Here is a 20,993-nt window from a genome sequence, read left to right on the forward strand (position 1 = left end):
AGTCTGTGCATTGCTGCTGAATGAACGGGTTCTGCAGAGCTTTGTCCCTTCTCCTTGGCCTGTACCTGCTGCTCTTTGCATTTGAGCTGAATGCCACAAAATTTGGGACTGACTGTGACTTCCCCAGGGGCATCTGCCAGGGAAGCCCAGTGAACTGGTGCTATGCTGTATTTTAAGCAAAATTAGTTCAGTCTTTTCTGTTTTCTATGTTGGATCATTCTAATATAATTATTCTCCCCAATGATTGCATTGAAAATTATAAGAAACAACCTTCTGGACCTGATAGCATGCTCACTGTACTTGAAAAAAACCCAAAAAACCAGATCTGAAACTTGCAGATTAATAATTTATTAATATTTATTAATTAAACAAAAATGAATAAATCATGGTGCTGTTTTGAACAAGCTTTAAATACTGTCTTGAATCCATACAAATAGTTCAGTCATGAAAATAGCAAAGCAGTTATGTCAGGGCTACATATTTGGTTATTAAGCACTAGAAAAAGCTGCTTTTATTTTTCCTAAATTAGTTTTTATTCTAGTTTTTCCCTATTATTTTTCTATTTATTTCCTCCCTTATTTTTTTATTTCCCCACTCTTACTCATTTTCATTTTCCCCTTCATTACTTTTCCACCATTATTTACGTTTTCCCCTTATTTATTTTTCCCGTTAGTTTTTTCCTTCCTTTCCTTCCCCTTGCTTCCCCCGCGTTGTTTTTCCACTTCCCAATGTTTTTTTTCTCTCCCTTTATTTCTCCCCCACTGTTTTTTTCTCTCCCCTTGTTTACCCCCGTTTTCCCTCCCTTTGTTTTCCCCTTATTTATTTAGGTACCCTCTTCTTTATTCATTTCCCGTAATCTATTTTCCAGTTCCTTACTGATTTTTGCAATAACTCTTTTTTCACACCCATTTATTTATTTTTTTTAAATTTTTGTCTTTACGGTTTCCCGCACCCCTTTTATTGTCTTCTTTTTTAATGTTTTCTTTCTTTCTTTCTTTCTTTCTTTCTTTCTTTCTTTCTTTCTTTCTTTCTTTCTTTCTTTCTTTCTTTCTTTCTTTCTTTCTTTCTTTCTTTCTTTCTTTCTTTCTTTCTTTCTTTCTTTCGTTCTTTCGTTCGTTCTTTCGTTCTTTCTTTCGTTCTTTCTTTCGTTCTTTCTTTCGTTCTTTCTTTAATTTTGGTTTTGTTCGTTGTTTTCCGCATCCCGGGTGTCCCCGATCCCCCTCAGCAGGAAAACCCCGCCCATCACCATGACGTCACAGCGGTGGCTCCGCCCCTTTCGCGCTCTCTGGAGGCGTGTCCCAGCGCGGCCGCCGTACGCGCGATGTGGCCGGGGCGGGCGCGGCTCCACGTCAGCCATCGCCGGAGCGGCAGCGCCGCGGGCTCAGCTCCGCACCGGGACCGGCCCGACCCCACCGCCCCCCGGTACGGAGCCGCACGGCCGGCCCGCGGTGGCTTCGCGGGGCCGGGGAGAAGCGGCGGGTGCTGCTTGTCCGCCGAGCGCCGCAAGGCCCGGAAGCTCAGGGTCCCGGTGGCCCCCGGCAGGGCCCCGGGGACGCGGGGCGGGTGTGGGAGGGTTTGTGGTGCGGAAAGGGCTGCGGGTCTCAGGGTTTGCTCGGGACAATGGCAGGCGGACATGGGCATTGAGGGAAGTTTTGCCTCATTGCTTCAAATGCCCGGGTTTAGAGTGGAAGTAGGAACTGGGATATTAAGGGAGAAATACCCTTCAGCTGGCTCGAAATGTGTCGGGATTTTTTTGTCAACATTTTGAACACTCTGTTTTATAGTTGTGCAGCAGCAAAACGGTATTTTCTCAAGGTTTGGGTTCATTAGATGCCCCTATTCCTAAGGGCTCACCAGGGATGTAGGTGGCGAGCAGGCGTGGCTTCTTTTTGTCTTCCTGGGCTCTAGGAACTCTTAACTTTCAATTTCCGTGGGTGCCGAGGCACTGGCACAGGTTGCCCAGGGCGCTTGTGGATGCCGCACCCCTGGAAGTGTTCAAGGCCAGGCTGGATGGGGCTCTGAGCAGCCTGGTCTGGTGGAAGGCGTCCCTGCCCGTGGCGGGGGGTTGGAATGAATTCATCTTTAAGGTTCCTTCCGACCCAAACGTTCTGTGACTCCCCACAGGTGACAGAGATACTGTTGCTGGAGAGCTAAAACCACACCTACATCTGTGTCCGTGTGGGTTCTCAATGATCCAGCTGATTTCAAGGCTTTGTGCCAAATCTCACAGCCCTGTGTTTCAGGAGAGTTGCATTTCATTGCTGCTTTTCAGAGCCCAAAGTACGCTCATTTATCACACTTCAGAGACATGTTTGACTGTGATTTTGGAAATTTCTGCAGCTGAACTCTTTGTATGTAAAGATACCTGCCCTGCTTTTACAAGGATCTGCTTTATGATCTGTGTGAGTTGTTCTTGTAGGTGGTGCTGGCTGCAGGGCTTTGAGGCGGGAATTCTGGGTAACAGCATAGGAAAAGTAAGCTAAAAAGCTACTGCTAAGGCAAAAAAACTGTTGGGAAAGAGCCCTGAGATCATCAAATCCAACCTTTGATCACCACCTTTTTCAACTGCAGCATGACACTAAGTGCCACAATCGTTTCACGAACGAGTGATTTGTGTAGATATTTGTAAGCAACAAGGTTGAGTGATCTAGGCCTTAAAATACAGAATTCATAAGGGAAAGAGGAGTGTTTCCTTAAAAATTTATATTGCAGTTATGTTTTGGGGTGGTTGATGTGGTGCTGATTGATGTGAGTTGTTTTCTTGTAGGAGAAAAAGGCAGCAACCCAGTTCAGCACAACTTCCCTGCTCACTGTTCAGAGTGGGGTTCTCTGAGTGCCCATTTGATGAGAAAAGGGTGTCTAAGACTTCCAGACAATTAATGTCAATAAAAGCTGATTTATTTTAACACAATTTCTGTAGAAAGTACACAGTTGCTCATGTAATAAACAGTAACAATTTTCTTTGCCGTGTTTGTCAGTGTAGTATCACAACATCAGCCAAGCAAGCTCAAGCTTGAGCATTTTTCATTACTTAAGAAATAGAATAAAAAGATTTGATTTCATCCTAGATGTCTATTATATAAAGAACAAGCAAACATGAGAATGAGGATTGATACAACAAACTGGTTCATTTGATCCTAGATATCTATTATACAAGGAAAAACCAAACATGGGAATTAGAATGGAGCTTAATAGCAGATTTCATTACCTGGACTGCCAGGCACACAGCAGCTTTGATAGATCTGTAGCCTTCTTTTCCTTTTTCATCATAAAAAGTCTTGGTTTCCTCATTAGTGTCTAGTGGAGACAGTAGAGTTGAGCTGATCTGAAGATCCCTGGCAGGTAAAATGCTTCTCTCTCCATCACACTGTCTTTTCTCCCATCCATGGTTTCTGCTCTGTTGGATATCGTGCTCATCTTCAAAGCTTCCTGCATAGACTCACTTGTTCATTGAGTCCAGGACTTTATCTTTTCATTTTTCCTTTTTTTTGGTGAAGTTTTTCAGCTGATTTTGCAGGTTGGGGCATTCACCTGGAGGGAAATGGGCATGCAGGGAAGGTAGTGGGAACATAGAGCTGGGATCAGGGAATGACTCCAGGAGGCAGGAGCTGCTGCATGGACTCGGCTTCAGTCAGGTGCCCTGTACACTTCTGTTATTCCTGACCATACCCAAAATATTGGAAAGATTTTGTTCCTTTCTGTTTTTTCAGAAAAATGCTCTTCACCTTTGTGGTGCTCACAGGAATATTTTAGGGTAACAGCAAAGCAAGAAGGCTTTTGCAACCCAAAACCCAGCAATCCCTTCAGGCCATTAAGTCAGTTATAATAATGTTTTTGTGTTTGTAAATAATTTTTTTTAACTTTGGGATGGCTTTGTTTGCTTGGCTTTTAGGTTGTCTGACATTTGTGTGAAAATAATTCTTCCCTTGAGAGAACTCCTGTAACCAAGAGCCATGACTGCTGCAGAGAATGTGTGTTACACTTTGATCAACGTTCCCATGGATTCAGAGCCACCTTCTGAAATCAGCTTAAAAAATGACCTAGGCAAGTATTGACAGTGCTTGAAGGATAATCCATCTTACCTGAAGTATTCTCTCATTATGCCTTTCCTAGAGCATTGTTTACATTTTATAAGCTAAAATAAGTCAGTTTGATATTTATTTTCTGTTGAGTTCTGAAAGATGTATGTTCTGTTTGCTGTGTTTTGAGAAATTTCATTATATTATTTTATGTGCTTTGGTGTACTCCACAGTCCGTGCAAAATTGAATTTTTTCCTTTTTTTTTTTAGAATTTTAAATAATATCTGCTAGGGCTAAGGCAGATTTGAGCAGATTTTTTTGGAATAAGCAGCAAATTGTGTTGTCACTTGTTCAATGCACTGTGGAATGTACTGGCCAAAACAGCAGTGTTAGTATCTGGTATATGTGTGACACCAGAGCACTTTGTAGTTTCCTGGTATAAATTTAAGCATTAAAACAGCCTTGGAATTTGTCAATTTCAGTATATTGATCTCAGACTAAGTCTGAATTCCATGCTTATTTTTAAATATCTTGCTTCCTCTTTATTCTTCAATCAAAGTAAAGGCATGGATTTTATTGATATGCTGTATTTCACTCCTTCAGAGGGGTTTATGTCTTCTGACACTGAAGATCAATATTCCTGTTAAAGTAGCTGTGACATGTCAACCTTCCTCACTTCATTTCCTCCTCTAGAAAAAGGAGATGTCAAGTTGAAGACAGAGGCCTTGAAGAAAGTAATCATTATGATTCTGAATGGTGAGAAGCTGCCTGGGCTCCTGATGACCATCATACGTTTTGTGCTGCCTCTCCAAGACCATACTATCAAAAAGCTGCTGCTTGTTTTTTGGGAGATCGTGCCAAAGACCACTCCAGATGGCAGGCTTCTGCAGGAAATGATCCTTGTGTGTGATGCATACAGAAAGGTAGCCTCTTGTTTATTTCAATGGTTATGTTCCTCTGCTGCATCTTTATAGAACGGGTATAATTTTGTGTTACTGGATAAATACAAACGTTGTTTATTCTCAGCCTTTCCTTCTTATCAGTGTGTCTCAGTGATTCAGAGCTGGATAACTGCAGGTAGGCAGCAGATCTACTACAAGGAGTTTTGTGTTCTTTTGCTGGTACAACTTAAAAAAAATTTACTGCTCTGTTTCCTTGTCAGTGAGCATTAAAGGTGAGGGGTAACATAGTTATCATCTTCCAGGCATCTTGGACAAGCCACGGGTTATAAAAGGGCATTATTGTGATATATTTGGGAAACACCTTCGTAAAGATATTAAGGGCCTTCAACTTTGGGAATGAGTTGGAAACAGATGAGCTAATACATACAAGAAGTTTGTATCCAATGTGCAGGAATGCCCACAGGCTGAGCTTTCACGGCTGTGGTAATTAGAGAAAACAAATACAATCCAGAAAAAAAAATCCTACAGGCTGTGTAAGTTTTATTGCACATAAATGCATGTTGTTAAATATTGTGGGGCAGCAGTGCTTTAGGAAAGCATTTCTTGAGAAAACAGCGAGCTGTCCTTGGGGATGTTGGGAACTTTGCACCCTGGGAAAGCTGAGTGTGGGAGAAGGTGGCAAGTGCATTCACCTGCAGAGTCTGACATTTCCAATACATTTCCTGTTGCTTTTAGGATCTGCAGCACCCGAATGAATTCATCCGAGGCTCCACCCTGCGTTTCCTGTGCAAGCTGAAGGAGGCAGAGCTGCTGGAGCCGCTGATGCCGGCAATCCGTGCGTGCCTGGAGCACCGGCACAGCTACGTGCGCCGCAACGCCGTGCTGGCCATCTACACCATCTACAGGTACTGCCCACGGCTCAGCGGGGCTGCCTTTGGTTCTTGAGAGCTCAAATTCTCATCACTCCTTAGTGTATGGAACATTTTTATGTTTGCTTGCCTTTTCTCCTCTATCTAACAGACGTCCTCTGGTTCTACTCCTGGCCAGTAGCTCCTTTAATTGTGTTTTTTTTTCTTGTCAAGGAACTTTGAACATCTTATACCTGATGCTCCTGAACTGATCCATGATTTCTTGGTGAATGAGAAAGATGCAAGTTGCAAAAGAAATGCATTTATGATGCTAATTCATGCAGATCAGGTAAGGATACATGCCCTCAAAGTCATTTGGTTTAATAATTGTAAATATGCTGGGTAACTAGCCAGTAGTTTGTTGGTAGTATAAACTACTTGTATTCATGCAAAACCCCATGTATGATAATGTTATTGCTTTTGTGAGATATTTGATACTGATAATGTAGGTCTTTATGCTCCCTTTATTTTAAAGGAGAGCTACTCTATTTGGTGAAGGTGCTGAAAAATGTGAGCATGGCTACACTGAGAAGCACTCCCTTATCTGCTGTTCTAAAGCTTTTGTAGTTGCATGAGAAAGAAATGACAGTTTCTGTTTAGTGTTTTGGATTGCTTGTTCTACAGGCAATTGCCTTTTGTGCCTAATTACCATTAGTTTGTCTCTCTTTTTGCCCTCTGTATACAGGATGGATTATTTTGCTCTTTAGGTCTACAGTGTTTTCCTAAATTGTTGAAGCATTGCATAAAGGCTGTTTTGTATTTTGATTTTTAGAATGTGTTGTGATTTAAAATTCAACTGAGTGAGCAAATTCTGAATAATGTAAAATAATTTATCTTCTATCTGTGTAGGATCGAGCTTTGGATTATTTGAGTACCTGTATTGATCAAGTGCAGACCTTTGGTGACATACTGCAGCTGGTTATTGTTGAACTCATTTACAAGGTAAAAGGGAAATGTTGTGGCACATTTAAAATAAATGCACATATTAATTTACAGAATTATATTAGACTGTTTTTAAAAAGGGATAAGATGTTGCTGGAAAAGGGATTTAGCTGGCTTCTTGTCCATGTCAGGAATATGTCATTGCTTAATACAGCTGAATAAGATTTGTCTCATGAAATGATAAAGAGTTCAAGTGTGCACTGTACAGAGCAAAAAGTCTCACCAGATTTGCTGTGATGGGGATTGTATTATCAGAGTGGTCTACATGGGCATGAGCAGGGCATCTCTTACAGAACCTGCTAGAGGCTCTGCCCTTCCTTTTGATGGGAGATTTTAGGACCCTGTAGCATTGCTCTGAGTTGTTGAGAACAGCTTTTGTAATTAGATTTTTACAGCTGTGAATGACACTTCCAGAAAAGGTTGTCACCTTTTGGTTAATTTTCTCCTCTCTGTAAGACAGTGGAGCAGGTGAGCTGTAGGATTGCTCTTTTCTTTGTGTGTCACCTGTGGATCATTGTTTTCTCGAGGTCTGTCACGCAAATCCATCGGAGAGAGCTCGCTTCATTCGCTGCATCTACAACCTGCTGCAGTCCTCGAGTCCTGCAGTGAAGTATGAGGCTGCAGGTACTCTGGTTACACTCTCCAGTGCACCCACAGCAATCAAGGTATGCAAGTGATGTTTTCAGCTCTTCAGTGGCTTCTGGTGCACTGAGATGAACGCTGTGTGCTGTGTGTTGATACTTAGGAGTGAAGGCTTTAGTAAAGTGGGCTGTGCAACACTTCCCATGTGAAACACTGTCCTAATGTATCTCTTAGAACTGGTCATGAATAAAGACCTGCAGCCGGTGGGCTTCATGTCACTTTGGGAGGGAACAAGCTTGAATACGTAGCAGACTGTTGGACCAACCTACAATCTACTTGGCCTGGTTAGCAAAGCAGACTACAGCTGAGGATTTCAGAGATTGGAGGACATTTTTTACTCTTAAATATGACTCATTACAGACCAGGATAGATGCATAAAGCAGTGAAGATTCGTGTTGATTATTGATTCACCTGGGGTTCCTAGTTTTATATTTATACAGCTGATTATTTAAGATCAGTTAGAAATTTTGAATTTGTTTGGAAATTTAAAAGATAAGTTATGCATAGATTTACAGCATTGTAAATAGTAATTCCCAAAGGTCGGGGGGAGCATAAATTCCAACATTCTTGGTTTGGCATACTCATTTTTGTTGAGTAGACACACTGTACATAGAAGCTGTCATTAAAATCTTATCTGGATAGGCTAACACTGCCAACTCCTTTAAGCTGGTTTTCATGCCCTGTTGCATATTTCACAGCTGACCCAAAGCATGTCAGATATCCTATCTTACGTCTTTCTTTGAATTTGAAGTGTACTGTAACAGATACCATTGTGAGACTTCACGTGGGGTTTTTGTAACATGGTGGACTAAAAATTTTGAAGTCTGTTTATGAGGTTAATTTGTGTGCCAACTCTAATTAGCTGCTTTAATAATAAAATAGAAGGAGGCTTTTCCTCAATTTCAGAAATTTTCCAGTTTCTCCTCTTCATGACTAGAAAAATGGTTTTGATCTTTTTAATTTTAGGCTGCTGCCCAATGCTACATAGATTTGATTATTAAAGAAAGTGATAATAATGTGAAACTGATTGTCTTGGATCGGCTGATTGAGTTAAAGGAGCATCCCTCCCATGAGCGAGTGCTGCAGGTATGTGAGCTGTCTCTTTTCCTGTAAGCCTTAGGAAAGAAAAGCCTTCAAGAACAAAGCTTCCAGGTTTTTGCAATGTATGGAGAAAAGATTGAAGTTTCAGTGTCCTGTTGGTAAGAACATATTGGATAGACTTTTATGTTTATGACTTGGCTGCTTTTATTGTCTGCATAAGAATTAACAATGGGAAATGCTGTCCTGGTTGTAAAGTTTAATAGTGTAGCTGCATAGGAAACTTCTGTGTAAATGCAGAATGTGTTAAGTGAGCACTGAGAAGTTCTAATGCCCATTGCTTGCCTGTCAGTAGATCATGTATTATGTATCCAGAAAGGCTTTGAAAATCGTTGAGGACTGAAAATTAGAATTGTATGAAGAGAAAATAATTTAAAACAGCAAAATACTTTATTTGTTATTGTTTCAGGATCTAGTTATGGACATCCTCAGAGTGTTGAGCACCCCAGATCTAGAAGTGCGCAAAAAAACCCTTCAGCTGGCACTGGATCTTGTGTCTTCAAGAAATGTGGAGGAGGTAAATTACGTGTACTTTTGATTCATCACACGATTTTCTTTCTTTTGAAAAAATGTCACTTTTTCACAAATTTGATTTGGTCTTTTCTGCAGCTTGTGATTGTTCTGAAGAAGGAAGTGATTAAAACGAATAATGTGACAGAGCATGAAGATACAGACAAGTACAGACAGCTCCTGGTTCGGACACTGCATTCCTGTAGTGTTCGCTTCCCAGACATGGCTGCAAATGTTATTCCAGTGGTATGCAAATATTTCACTATATTGTCATTAAATGTGTTACACCTATACCCAACACCTGCAGAATTGCTGAAGCTGAGGTGTTCCTAATAGTGGCCTCACAGAAGCAATGGTATTTTTAATTTTTAAAGAAACACAGGACTTTTGATGCTCTTAAGTATTTGTCATCTGAGGTTATTTTTATATGTTTTTGAAGAACATGAGCTGAGGAGGACTTTTAAAAGTGCAGTAATTTGTATCACTAGAAAAACAGTTTGGCAATATGGTAATTGGTCCTTGTTTGGGATGTGCTTAAGGTTGTTTTACTTCAGGTTTTTCTCATTGGAGCTACATAAGGAGTTTTATTTTTCTGAACATAGAAGGGAAGTATTATTGTACAAACGTGTCTGTGCTGCTGTTTGTGCTGATGTTCACCCTTTTGTGGCAGCTGATGGAGTTCCTCAGTGATAACAACGAAGCTGCAGCTGCCGATGTGCTGGAGTTTGTGCGGGAAGCCATCCAGAGATTTGATAACCTCAGGCCTCTTATTGTTGAGAAGATGCTTGAAGTCTTCCATGCTATCAAATCTGTCAAGTGAGTCCAGAATATGATCTCAAACAGACTTTGGAGCACCTGTGGCTCATTTGCATTGAATGTATATTGTCATTAAATATGTACCAAAATCCACGTGACCTGCACAGAGAGTGACTGAGATATTTTGGTGTAGAGAATTTCTAGGTACAGCTTTCTTCTTGCCTACTTGTACAAGAGATAAATTGGGTGTTTATTGCATTAAATAAAGAAAATACATTCAATTTTAATTTCTATAATGTGGTTGATAATTGTGATTCCACTTGCTAGGAAGTAGCATTGTTGCTGAAGGTCAAACATAAAGTAATGTATTTGTTAAAACAGAATTCCTAAGGAATTTGCACTTGTAGGCAACTGGAAATACTGTACACTTATTAGAAAACCTATTCTAACATAGACAGAGTTTTCCGAACTATAAAGCTGTTTTAGTACCTTTCAGGACACTAAAAACTTTTCCTGCTGATGATTCTGCAAAGGTTAAGTCACATGAGAATTTCTCTGTATCAGAAGAGCACTCTGTCATTCTCCTAATACACTGAAAACTCTGAATCTCATCTCCATTGTAATCTCATTAAGCAGGGGAGAAAAGGCCTCTGAAGCTTTGCTATTCTTTTCCTAATCTTCATTCTTGTTCTGGTTTTTCATTTTCTCCTATATAATGGAAAAATTAAGTTTCTCAGTTAAATGGAGAATTTAGAGCTGACTTTATTCACGTGCAGTAGAGTATTTCATTATATATATATATATGTAAAATGAAATTTCATTTTGTGATGTCATGATTAACACAGATGGGAATAAATATGTAGCAGAGTATATTGCTTTTGATTTAACCTGCTTTTGTCAGTTGTGTCCTGAATTTGTCAAGACTGGCCTTGATTACCTGATAAGTCACTTTTCTTGGTGCTAGTTTGAGTATATCACGAAAGCATGATTTAAATTCCTGTTCTTGCCTTAGGATTTATCGAGGAGCATTGTGGATCCTTGGAGAATATTGCAGCACAAAGGAGGATATACAAAGTGTGATGACAGAGGTTCGCAGATCACTTGGAGAGGTGTGTGTGTGTATTTTGGGGTTTTTGTGTTTACTGTCCTCATGGGTTTTCTAGGGAAAAGATATTTTAGAAAGGTCAAGTAAGATGCAACAGTGTTTTGAGGACTTGTGATGTGTAATGGCATGTGACAGAAAATCTTAAGTAAAACTCAGGGTTTTGCATTCTTTATTCATTTTTTCAAGTAGTATACTTGAGCTGAGAGTAAGTGATATCTGTTAAGAAAAGAGTTGGGAAATTCCTTATTTCAGAAAATTATGGCAGCTTTAAGATATGACTTAATTATATTCAGTAGCAAAAAAAAAGTGCTTTAAGTCTGGGTTGTTCTGAAAGACTTCTCTGACAAAATCCAATTCATCAATGAGAGCTTTATTGCATGGGTAGGAAGCTTTTGTATGTATTTCAATATCTCCTTATTTCCTCAAATTCTCCCCAAGCCAATGCACTGTAGCTGACCTATTGCTTATAAAACCTTCAGTAATGCAGATAATTTTTATTAAAACGTTCTGCAGAACAAAAATGTTTCCTTTATTTTAATTGTAACAGTTGCTTTCTGCTCATTTCTAGATCCCAATAGTAGAATCTGAGATCAAGAAAGAAGCTGGTGAGCTCAAACCTGAAGAAGAGGTGTCTGTGGGTCCAGCCCAAAAATTGGTGACAGAGATGGGCACTTATGCAACACAAAGTGCTCTTAGCAGTTCCCGACCTGCCAAAAAGGAAGAAGACAGGTATTTGTGATTTCATGCTTGGCCAGGAATGACTTGGTTAATTTTTATCTTTTTTTTTTTTTCATTTGAGTGGTGTTATCTCTCATACAGAGTTCAGTGGTTGAGGGAATTTCCTGTTTTAAGGTATTATCCCAACTAGATATTATCCAATAGGAAGTTGCCCAATTGCTTGGGATTTGTAATCAAAGCTTACTGTAAAAACAACCACTTGGTTAATTTTGATATCCTAAATTCTAGTTGATTTTTTTATGTCTAAAGCTGTCTCACAGTTTTAGTTGGACACAGAGATACTTCCTTTAGATTGAAATAGTTTCTTCCCTTTATATCACCTTGGACTCTACACCTCTCTCTCCCTAGTCCATGTGGAAATGACTGTGTGACTTGTGAAAATCTGTATCTGGAAAATTACTTTGAGAAGGAAAAAAAACCCAGCATTGTGAGGTGTTTCAAGCTTGTTTTGCTTGTACAGTATGCAAATTAAGAGAGGCAGGCTGAAGTCATCCAAAAGCAGTTTTCTGAGAATTGTTTGTCTTTGCAGACCTCCCTTACGAGGATTCTTGCTGGATGGAGATTTCTTTGTTGCAGCTTCCCTTGCTACGACTTTAACCAAGATTGCTTTACGTTATGTGTCCCTAGTTCCAGAAAAGAAGAAACAAAATGTGAGTGAGTCACCTCTTGTGTTTTCACATCCAAGGAAGACCTGCTTGTTGCCTCTTTTAAACAGGTGCAAAATGGCTTAAGTCCCAAGTGAAGTGCCAGTTATGTGATTGGTTAATAATGATAGTTTGGATCCTGCAGCTTTCCAGCCATGCTATCTAAACAGTCTAAGTCATTCTGCTTAGTTTCAGATTACTTAGTTTTTTTGGTACTTGTTATCTGTACAGAGATGTTACAATTCAGTTAATACACACCTATTTTTAAGTAAGTCAGAAGTAAACATTTCTTAAAAGCTGTGGAAAATGCAATAACCTTCTTCCATTCTCTTTGTGCTCCTTCTCAGTCCTTTAATGCTGAAGCAATGCTGCTCATGGCCACTATTCTCCACTTGGGAAAGTCTTCTCTTCCCAAGAAGCCAATTACAGATGATGATGTGGATCGTATTTCGTTGTGTCTGAAAGTGTTGTCAGAATGTTCTCCTCTCATGAATGACATTTTCAACAAAGAATGCAGGCAGTCCCTCTCTCACATGCTGTCAGCCAAGCTGGAAGAAGAGAAACTTTCCCAGAAGGTGAGCTGTTATAGGTGTGTGACCATAAACACTGAGTTTTTACAGATGTTCACATCCAAGCTGGTCCCAGAAATGTCACCATTTGACTGTGTAGGTCAGCCATTATTTGACTCTTTTTCTGTGCTAGGAAATGGAATTCATTGTGAATTCTTGAATTATTCTCTTCCTGCAGAAAGAATCTGAGAAGAGGAATGTGACAATTCAGCCAGATGATCCCATTTCCTTCATGCAGCTTACTGCTAAAAATGAAATGAGCTCAAAAGAAGACCAGTTCCAGCTCAGCCTTCTTGCAGCAATGGGAAACACACAGAGGAAAGAGGCTGCTGATCCTCTTGCTTCCAAACTTAATAAGGTAATGGGAAATCTGTGCTTAATTATTTACATGGCATCACTTTGGGAATTGCAGATTAGAACTGATGAACCAGACTGTGCTGGCTGATTGGGCAGACACAGGTATATCCTGGCTGGGATCAGGAGAAAAAGAAAAACACTTGTGCTTAGAGTTGTTGCCTCCTGAAATGGAGAGAGGAAGAACAAGAAGGAGACTTGCAGAGTGCTGAGCTGGTGGAATGTGGAGAAGAAATTATGGTTTGCTGGTTTGGAGATCCCAGTAAAGTTCATGGGGAAGGGAGCAAGGATGCCAGTAGTGAATAAGAACCCTTTTATTTGGCTGCTGAATCTTAGTTCCAAGTGCAATGCATCCGTAGTTCACTCTTTATTCCTTATTTTTCTGCAGATTAGCAGAACCTGCCGAGGAGGTTTAAAGAGAAGGAATCACTTGAGTGATTCATTAGTTAAGAGTTAAACCTCCAGACTTTGAAAGAGTGGATGAATTATTTTTGATGCTTAAAATTACCTTTTCATTTTAAGTCAGCATTTCTTTGTCCTGCTGATCATCTTAAGAATAAATGGCATTACAGTTCATATTTTAGGAACTTATTAGTTCAGAACACATTTGGTCTGGAGAGGGTTTATAACTGTAGTATGTGTAGGCTACTTGTCTTGGAGGCCCATATTAAAGAATAATCAATTCAAGTGGACTTTATTAATAATTTTTGTCATTGTTTGAATGATTCTGTGTTCTAAACTGGTTTGTGAGAAGGTGAATGCCTTGCCTTGTGTCACAGGTTACTCAGCTGACAGGTTTCTCAGACCCTGTGTATGCAGAGGCCTATGTCCATGTCAATCAGTATGACATCGTGCTGGATGTGCTGGTGGTCAACCAGACCAGTGACACCCTGCAGAACTGCACCCTGGAGCTGGCCACGCTGGGTAAGCAGGGCTGCACTGGGGCAAACAAAGCAGCTCTGAGCTTTGGGAACTGGGCATTACCCTGCTGGGAGGAATTCCTGAAACGCTTCCAAAGTGATGCCACTTAGTCACCATTTGGAATGCCTTTAAAAAGATTTTTTTTTTTTTTTTAATATTTGGTGGAAGTTTTGTATGTACTGACACTGACAATGCAATCTGATGATACAAACCATAGTCAGATTTTATCACTAAAAACATTTCCCCTTCTCCTTTTTTCCTGAAATACAAACAGGTTTTTTTGATGTACTTATTTTTCATTGTGCTGCTACCATAAACAGGAAAATAAAAATAGGTCAAAATCCCAACTGGAATGGAGCAGAAAGCCATCTGCCCTGGGTGATTTTTGCACTCAGCCTGAAGTACTTAAATACTGCATTTATTCAACTGAAACCATTCCCTGTACCAACAGCTATACCAGAGTACTGCTTGGACAATATTGAGGCTTCATTAATGAGGCTTCATTAAGTTTTCTTAGAGGAGTCACTGGAGCAGATAACTCAAGAACAATAACCAGTTTCTTATTAGCTGTACTCTGCTTTAACAGTCAGGAGCTGAAATACATTTACAATATGCTAGAACTCAAGTTAAGTACTTTTCACTATTGTAAATATGACTGGAGGGACATAACCATTCTCCTAAAATTTTCTAAATCATTTGATGAGACTAATGATAGGAATAAATCAAATGGGTGCATTATTTAATAGGTTGTGTTTTTCTATTTGTCAGCTCAGTAAAGTGGAATTCTGTATTTCCCAGCTGATGTGCTGCAAAAGCTGACTTGAGGCATCACTCCCATGTGTGGAGCTCATGCTGTTCATGCTGTGTTCTCAAATTGCAGTTTAATAGAACTAAGGAGTCTTTCCAATTGCTTGCTGAAGGATTAGTGAAAATGCATCCCTTGGTGTTTCCTTGGAGCAATTACATTCAGAATCAAGGGGATACTTTGACCTGTTTATAAATAGCTTAGTGCCTGTAGTGCTGGACATTGTACTTTGGGTTTGAGGCACTTGACTATAGGGCTAGGCCTTATAATGATGTCAGTGATTAAAATAGAGGTAGAATTAACCATCTCCTTGTTAAAAAATTAATGCTAAACTCCATCCAAAGCCCGTTTAATTCAGTATTTGCATTTGTTTTCAGTGGGGTTTGGGTGAACATAGCAATATTTTAACTGAAATTTGTATGCAATGTAATTTATCTTGCAATTAGAAAACCATAAAAAAAAAAGGAACAAGCAATTCCTAATCAACTAATATCTTTGGGGTGGTGTTTAGTGCAGCTCTGTAAATGGAAAAATTGAATGGCAAGAAAATTAAAAGCTGCTGTTCAGAAAGCCAAGCTGATTGTGTGCTGCTAATGTTCCCTGATCCCCATCTCCCAATTTCTTTACACAGGTGACTTGAAACTTGTGGAAAAACCATCTCCTCTGACACTTGCTCCACATGACTTTGCAAACATTAAAGCTAATGTCAAAGTTGCTTCAACAGAAAATGGAATCATTTTTGGTAATGTTGGTAAGTAAACAATTCAGTGTGCAAAACTAACATGAATGCATTGCATTTTTAACTGCTTAATGAGCTCAAAAATAAGTAAAACCCTTCATATTGGGAGAAGAAATTAAATTACAGTGTAGGAATATTTTGTGATGATTTGAAAAAAATCTGTATCACTGTTACTTAAAGCCATTGTAGAATGTGCTACCTTTAGGATGATTGTCAGCATGAGGTTGACTGTTGTTAACTGGCAGGTGGTCACTCAGCACCCCTATTAAGTGCAAATTCACTTTTTGGAACGTTCAGAAATGGTTTTATGTGTTCTCTTGCAGTGTATGATGTGTCTGGAGCAGCCAGTGACAGGAACTGTGTGGTCCTCAGTGATATTCACATTGACATCATGGATTACATCCAGCCTGCTTCCTGTACAGATGCTGAGTTCAGACAGATGTGGGCAGAATTTGAGTGGGAAAACAAAGTTAGTTTTTGATGTTTTGCATGTTACTTTGTTGATGAGATACAATTCTGTCTCGTGTTCTACAGCAGCATCATCTATTGCCACATAAACCTCAATCAACATTCTCATTGGATGTTTGCCTCAAGTAGCTTATTCTCTTACAGCTATCTTATCAGTTTCACAAGCTTAGCAATGCAATAACTGGGTTTTTGGCCTGCAAAAGAGGTTGTGTGCATTGAGCTTTCCCTCCTGTATGGAAGCTGTCCAAAGTGACTGGTGATTGCTGTGTATTTTGGCTCAAAGGTGAGATAGCAGCAAGTGTAAGTTTATGCTGAGGTTGCAGAATTACTCGTGCTGCTCAGCCTCTCCAGTTCTTAATCACATTGTCTTGTGGGTTGCAAGGGACCTTTTAAAGGTTATTTAGTCCAGTCCTCTAATAATGGGACAGGAACGTCTTTCTTTTACCTTGCTGCTTTGCAGTACAGCTGTAGCTGGGTGCTGTGTAAGACCACCAAAGCAGTGGGTACACCTCATATTAACTGAGGGTGCCCAAACCTAAAAGAAGGGTTTAAGGGAGATAATATCATGTAAGAATAGAGTAGAAGCATTAAACGAGAATGGAAAATGTTTTACATGAACTGTAGCCTTGTGGTACATAGGTGTGCTTACTTGAGTCTAGGTTTAAATGTCTCAGGGGGAACTTGTGCACAATATATTGTGATATATGAAGCCTTAGCAGTTTGTAAACTCCTGAGAGATATGGTAAAAAACAATTTAAACAAGGCACACACAACATGCAATGTGATAAAGCCAAGGCAGCCCAGAGAGCTTTGTTGCTGGAAGGGGAAAATGAAAGGAATCTTTATCACTGTTAATAGCAAACTTTGGACTAGGTATTGCTTTTTCTTATTCTGGCAGTGTGTAAACTGTATTCAGACAAGGAGTCCACTGTTTGCTGTAGAGAATTTAGACGTTCAACAGGTTATCATACTCACCCAATAGATTTTAGAAACCATGGTAATAGAATGAAATTCTCCATCTTAACAAGTGGATGGCAGGAGGGGAAGATTTCCTGTGATGCCACAACATGGTGGAAAATTCATCCAGCTTATTGAGTGTGCTGTTCCTCAAGGAGGAATGTGGAAGTGATGTCCTTTAGAGAGCCCTGAAGAAGAGCTTTCAGAAATACCTGAGGTGCTAATTAAAGTAATTCCCTTTTTTTTTTCCTTCTTGAAGGTAACAGTGAATACAAATATCATTGATTTAAATGAATACTTACAGCACATACTGAAGTCAACCAATATGAAATGCCTGACTCCAGAGAAGGTGAGCTATTTCTTGGAGAGTTTTAGATACCTGTTTTTAGTTCCTGTGCTTTAATATTTAATTTGTTCAACATTTGTTGTTATTATTCTTAGGAATGTCTGCTTACAATGTGAAATAGTACATATACCTCGAAGTTTTTGCACTGAAATGAGTAAAAGCAGATAAATGTCACCAAAATTCTCTGTTGTCCTAAGGTGGAAAATCAGAATATACATTTTGATTCATAGCAGCTAATCTGTAGCATAGACTTGATGGGACCATCTGTTTACATAAAGGGGGTTTTTTAGTAGCTCCATATTTCTTCCTTCTCTGACAAAATTTACCTTTCTTTTGCCAGTTGAGCTTTTTGTTGTAGAGCAAAATAAATATCTAGAATAGCTACTTGCTGTTAAGATCTAGCATGTATGATAGCTGTTGGTTATTACATGTATAGTAGCCAAATTAAGTATAGTAGCTGTTTAGCTTCTTTGCCATTTTGCTATTGGTTAAAACAAACCATAAAATGCCCTCCTGCCTTGTCTTGATAAATTCTGAAGGCTGCATAATTCCCAGTATGAATTCTAGAAAAAGGCCAGCACCATTTCCCAGTGCATGATTGCCACATGTTACAAAATGTTTCGGTGAAGAAAGAAATTCAAACGTGATACATTGAAAACTGCCCAGCGACCTTAGGGTGAACTAAACTGCGTGTGGAGGTTTTGGGTGGGTTTGGTTTTTTTTTTTTTGGTGTTTTAAGAGCTCCCCTGTGCTTTCCACAGGCACTTTCAGGCTACTGTGGCTTTATGGCAGCCAATCTTTATGCCCGTTCCATCTTTGGGGAGGATGCCCTGGCCAATGTGAGCATTGAGAAGCCCATTCACCTGGGCCCGGAGGCGCCGGTCACGGGGCACATACGGATCAGGGCCAAGAGCCAGGTAAGGGGGCTTGTCACCCTCACCACTGCTGCACAATGTACCAGGCACTGCTCCACACTGACAGCTTCTTTATGGCCTTTTTTTTGCCTGGTGTGTTACCATCAAATAGGCCTTGGCGCCAAGATTTCCCAGTTTTGTCCGTAGTGCTGTAAATTATTTGCTTTTAAATAGAAAGTAAGTATGCCCCACGGTTACGTGATGTTTTTCCTACCAAATTGCACATTTCAGTGTCACACAGCAAAGAAATTTTATGCATGTGATTGCTGTTCACTTGTGGTCACTGTGCTGCAAAGAGAGAGAAAGGACAGCAACACACACGGAGCTCTTTGGGGGAAAAAAGGCCAATTTATTGTACAGACAGCCCGGATTTAAAGTGTGTCAGTGCAGCCAGGACAGGACAGGAGCTCATGGGACAATTGGGAAAAACATCCTTGGGACAGCACCTCAGGATGTGTCCCACGGGAAAGACACCAGGGGTTAATGTTGGTGATGAATTCCACTCTGTTTGTCACCATGTTGTCACCCTGGGAGACTCCTCCCTAACTGAAGCTGCAGTCAGCTTGTCAGCCTGGGAATGGAGCTGAGAGTCAGGAGAAATCCAGGCCTGGAAAGAATTTCCAAGCTGTAATTCCCCAACTCTCTAAATGTGTGTGTCCACATTCACTGATTTGGTTTTTTTTAAAACAACAAAGCAGAACCCCAGGGTTTTTAATAGGAATATTTTCTGTATATATAAGTCTGCCTTGGATTTTAGAATGTCTACCTTCCAACTAAATAAAATACACCACCAGGATTTGGAATAAATAAAGCATAAATACCAGTACAACAGAAGTATTTTAAATAGTGTACAATAAAGAGTTTTCACATTCAAAGAAAACATTTAGTTTATGTGATGTCACTATAAAGATTTTGGACTGGTTTAAATTAAAGTTTCTGATATGTTACAGTGCCAGTTTTACATAAGACTCCATTCAGTTACATATGTCAGCATGGTTTCATTTTGAAATCATTGTGCTATTGAATGTGTGGATTTATTCATGCAGTTTCTTTTGATGGTTCTTCAGTTTCTGTGCAATATTAATCTGGCTCTGTGATTAAATTATTTTCTGTAGCTGTGGTGCACTGAGTGTGCTGCTATCAGCACTGGGACTTTCACAGTTGAATTTCAGCAGGCAGTTGTAATTTCTCCCCTGGCAGTCCTCTTTCAATTGGTGGGAGGTCAAAAGGTTAAAATTGGTTTTATTCTTCTCCTTTTTGTGTTGATAACACATGTAACAGTTGCCAGCTCAATTAAGTTTCGTTGTCTCAATGCTCTATGTAGACCCAGCCTTTACCTAGGGATAAGGAAGTGAGCAGTATGAAATGTACAAAGAAGTGAAGAGCTGGAAATTTCCATGCCACTGACTTCATAGATTACTATATATGAGAATTCCATTTTAATAGAGATGAGATGAAGTCATTTTCAAATGAAGTATTTGTGTCATAACTGTTGTCTTCCTTTTCCTTACAGGGAATGGCCCTGAGCCTTGGAGATAAGATCAATCTGTCTCAGAAGAAGACAGGTTTATAAATTTTACCTAACATCTTTTCAGGTTTTTTACAGTTTAACCTTAGATATGTGGCTTTTGGGATCCAGAACATCTTATATTCTTCAGTGTTCTGTAATTGTAGAAGCCAAGCTTTTGAGCTGAATGCATTACAGCAGATAATTTATAGGTTCTCCATGACTGATACTGAGCAAATTTTAAATCTCCAGGGTTTTGTTTTTTTTCCTTTGTCCTGGGAGTCATGTTTTCTTTGTCTCTAATATATACTGATGCTCACAGTACAATAAACAAATTATACCAGTGCTGTTTTGTCTGTAAATTATAATCTCTGTAGTATCTGATCAGTATTGAATGTCTGTCCAGGGGTACTTTGATACTCTGAGAAAGTGGGAGTCTGTAATAGCTTAAGTGTTTACAATAATGACTGGGCCTGAATATGTGAATATGTTATCATAATTCTTAAAATACTGTGGTATACCTAGGAGAAAATAAATTTGCCAACTAAATTAAAGGCTGTATATTCTAGATGGTAATGTGATAACTTGGCACAGACAAGCTTGTAGTATCAAAAAAGAGACTGTCAAAATTCAGCTCTTTCTAGCAAGTTGTAGAACCTTCAACTTTGTTTCTGAAATGCTTTGCTAATAATGTTATCCTGAGTAATGTAACATTGCTGGTGATATTCTTATTTTCCAGTTAATGTGGAAAAGACAGCCAAGGGCAGCATTAAAGCTGTAGCAGCACAGGCAGTTTTTCAGTGAGTGCAGCCATTGGCCATGTGTGTGAGCTCAGGAAGGAAAGACTCAGACTCATTATGAGCTTGTAATGAATTGCACTGTGTTGAAAAGGAAGAGTTGTGAGTGAAGGTCAGGTCAGGATGTTGAAATGAGTTAACACCATTTGGCTACTAAATCTTATGCAAATTAGTAGTGGATTAAAACATATAACCATAGATTGAAAATACTGTCAGCTGTATCTATGCAGCATTAATTCTGAATTTGTTAAATTGTTGCAAGCAATTACTTCTACAGAAGAGTGTCCAGAGCCAGCAGTGCTTTTCCAGTTGGCTGAAGGTCCTGCTGCTGGATTTCCACAGCTGTGACCT

At 39.6% G+C, this 20,993-nt stretch overlaps 1 protein-coding gene across 1 annotated transcript; it reads left to right on the top strand.

The window, feature by feature from the left end:
* The first annotated feature begins 1,255 nt into the window (after positions 1 to 1,255).
* On the top strand, positions 1,256 to 20,190 carry COPB1 (coat protein complex I subunit beta 1). The gene is made up of 22 exons (XM_014876361.2): positions 1,256 to 1,422; positions 3,893 to 4,044; positions 4,714 to 4,943; positions 5,658 to 5,827; positions 6,005 to 6,119; positions 6,680 to 6,772; positions 7,300 to 7,437; positions 8,381 to 8,500; positions 8,922 to 9,029; positions 9,122 to 9,268; positions 9,693 to 9,838; positions 10,791 to 10,887; positions 11,452 to 11,612; positions 12,151 to 12,271; positions 12,613 to 12,840; positions 13,013 to 13,192; positions 13,968 to 14,112; positions 15,546 to 15,665; positions 15,977 to 16,122; positions 17,338 to 17,427; positions 18,186 to 18,341; positions 19,852 to 20,190. Exons 2-22 carry the CDS (start codon positions 3,954 to 3,956, stop codon positions 19,909 to 19,911), a joined length of 2,862 nt encoding a protein of 953 aa, XP_014731847.1. The 5' UTR covers positions 1,256 to 1,422; positions 3,893 to 3,953; the 3' UTR covers positions 19,912 to 20,190.
* Positions 20,191 to 20,993: the final 803 nt, after the last annotated feature.

Source organism: Sturnus vulgaris, chromosome 18 (genome assembly GCF_052056855.1).
Source record: "Sturnus vulgaris isolate bStuVul1 chromosome 18, bStuVul1.hap1, whole genome shotgun sequence".
NCBI classification, from domain to species: Eukaryota; Metazoa; Chordata; class Aves; order Passeriformes; family Sturnidae; genus Sturnus; species Sturnus vulgaris.

What these genes read in the sequence shown, in the direction of transcription:
- COPB1 (XM_014876361.2), top strand. Translation starts at nt 3,954, where the DNA reads ATGACTGCTGCAGAGAATGTGTGTTACACTTTGATCAACGTTCCCATG. An exon ending in CCCATGAGCGAGTGCTGCAG is followed by an intron (nt 8,501 to 8,921) that starts GTATGTGAGCTG and finishes TTATTGTTTCAG; the next exon opens with GATCTAGTTATGGACATCCT. An exon ending in AATTTGAGTGGGAAAACAAA is followed by an intron (nt 16,123 to 17,337) that starts GTTAGTTTTTGA and finishes TCCTTCTTGAAG; the next exon opens with GTAACAGTGAATACAAATAT.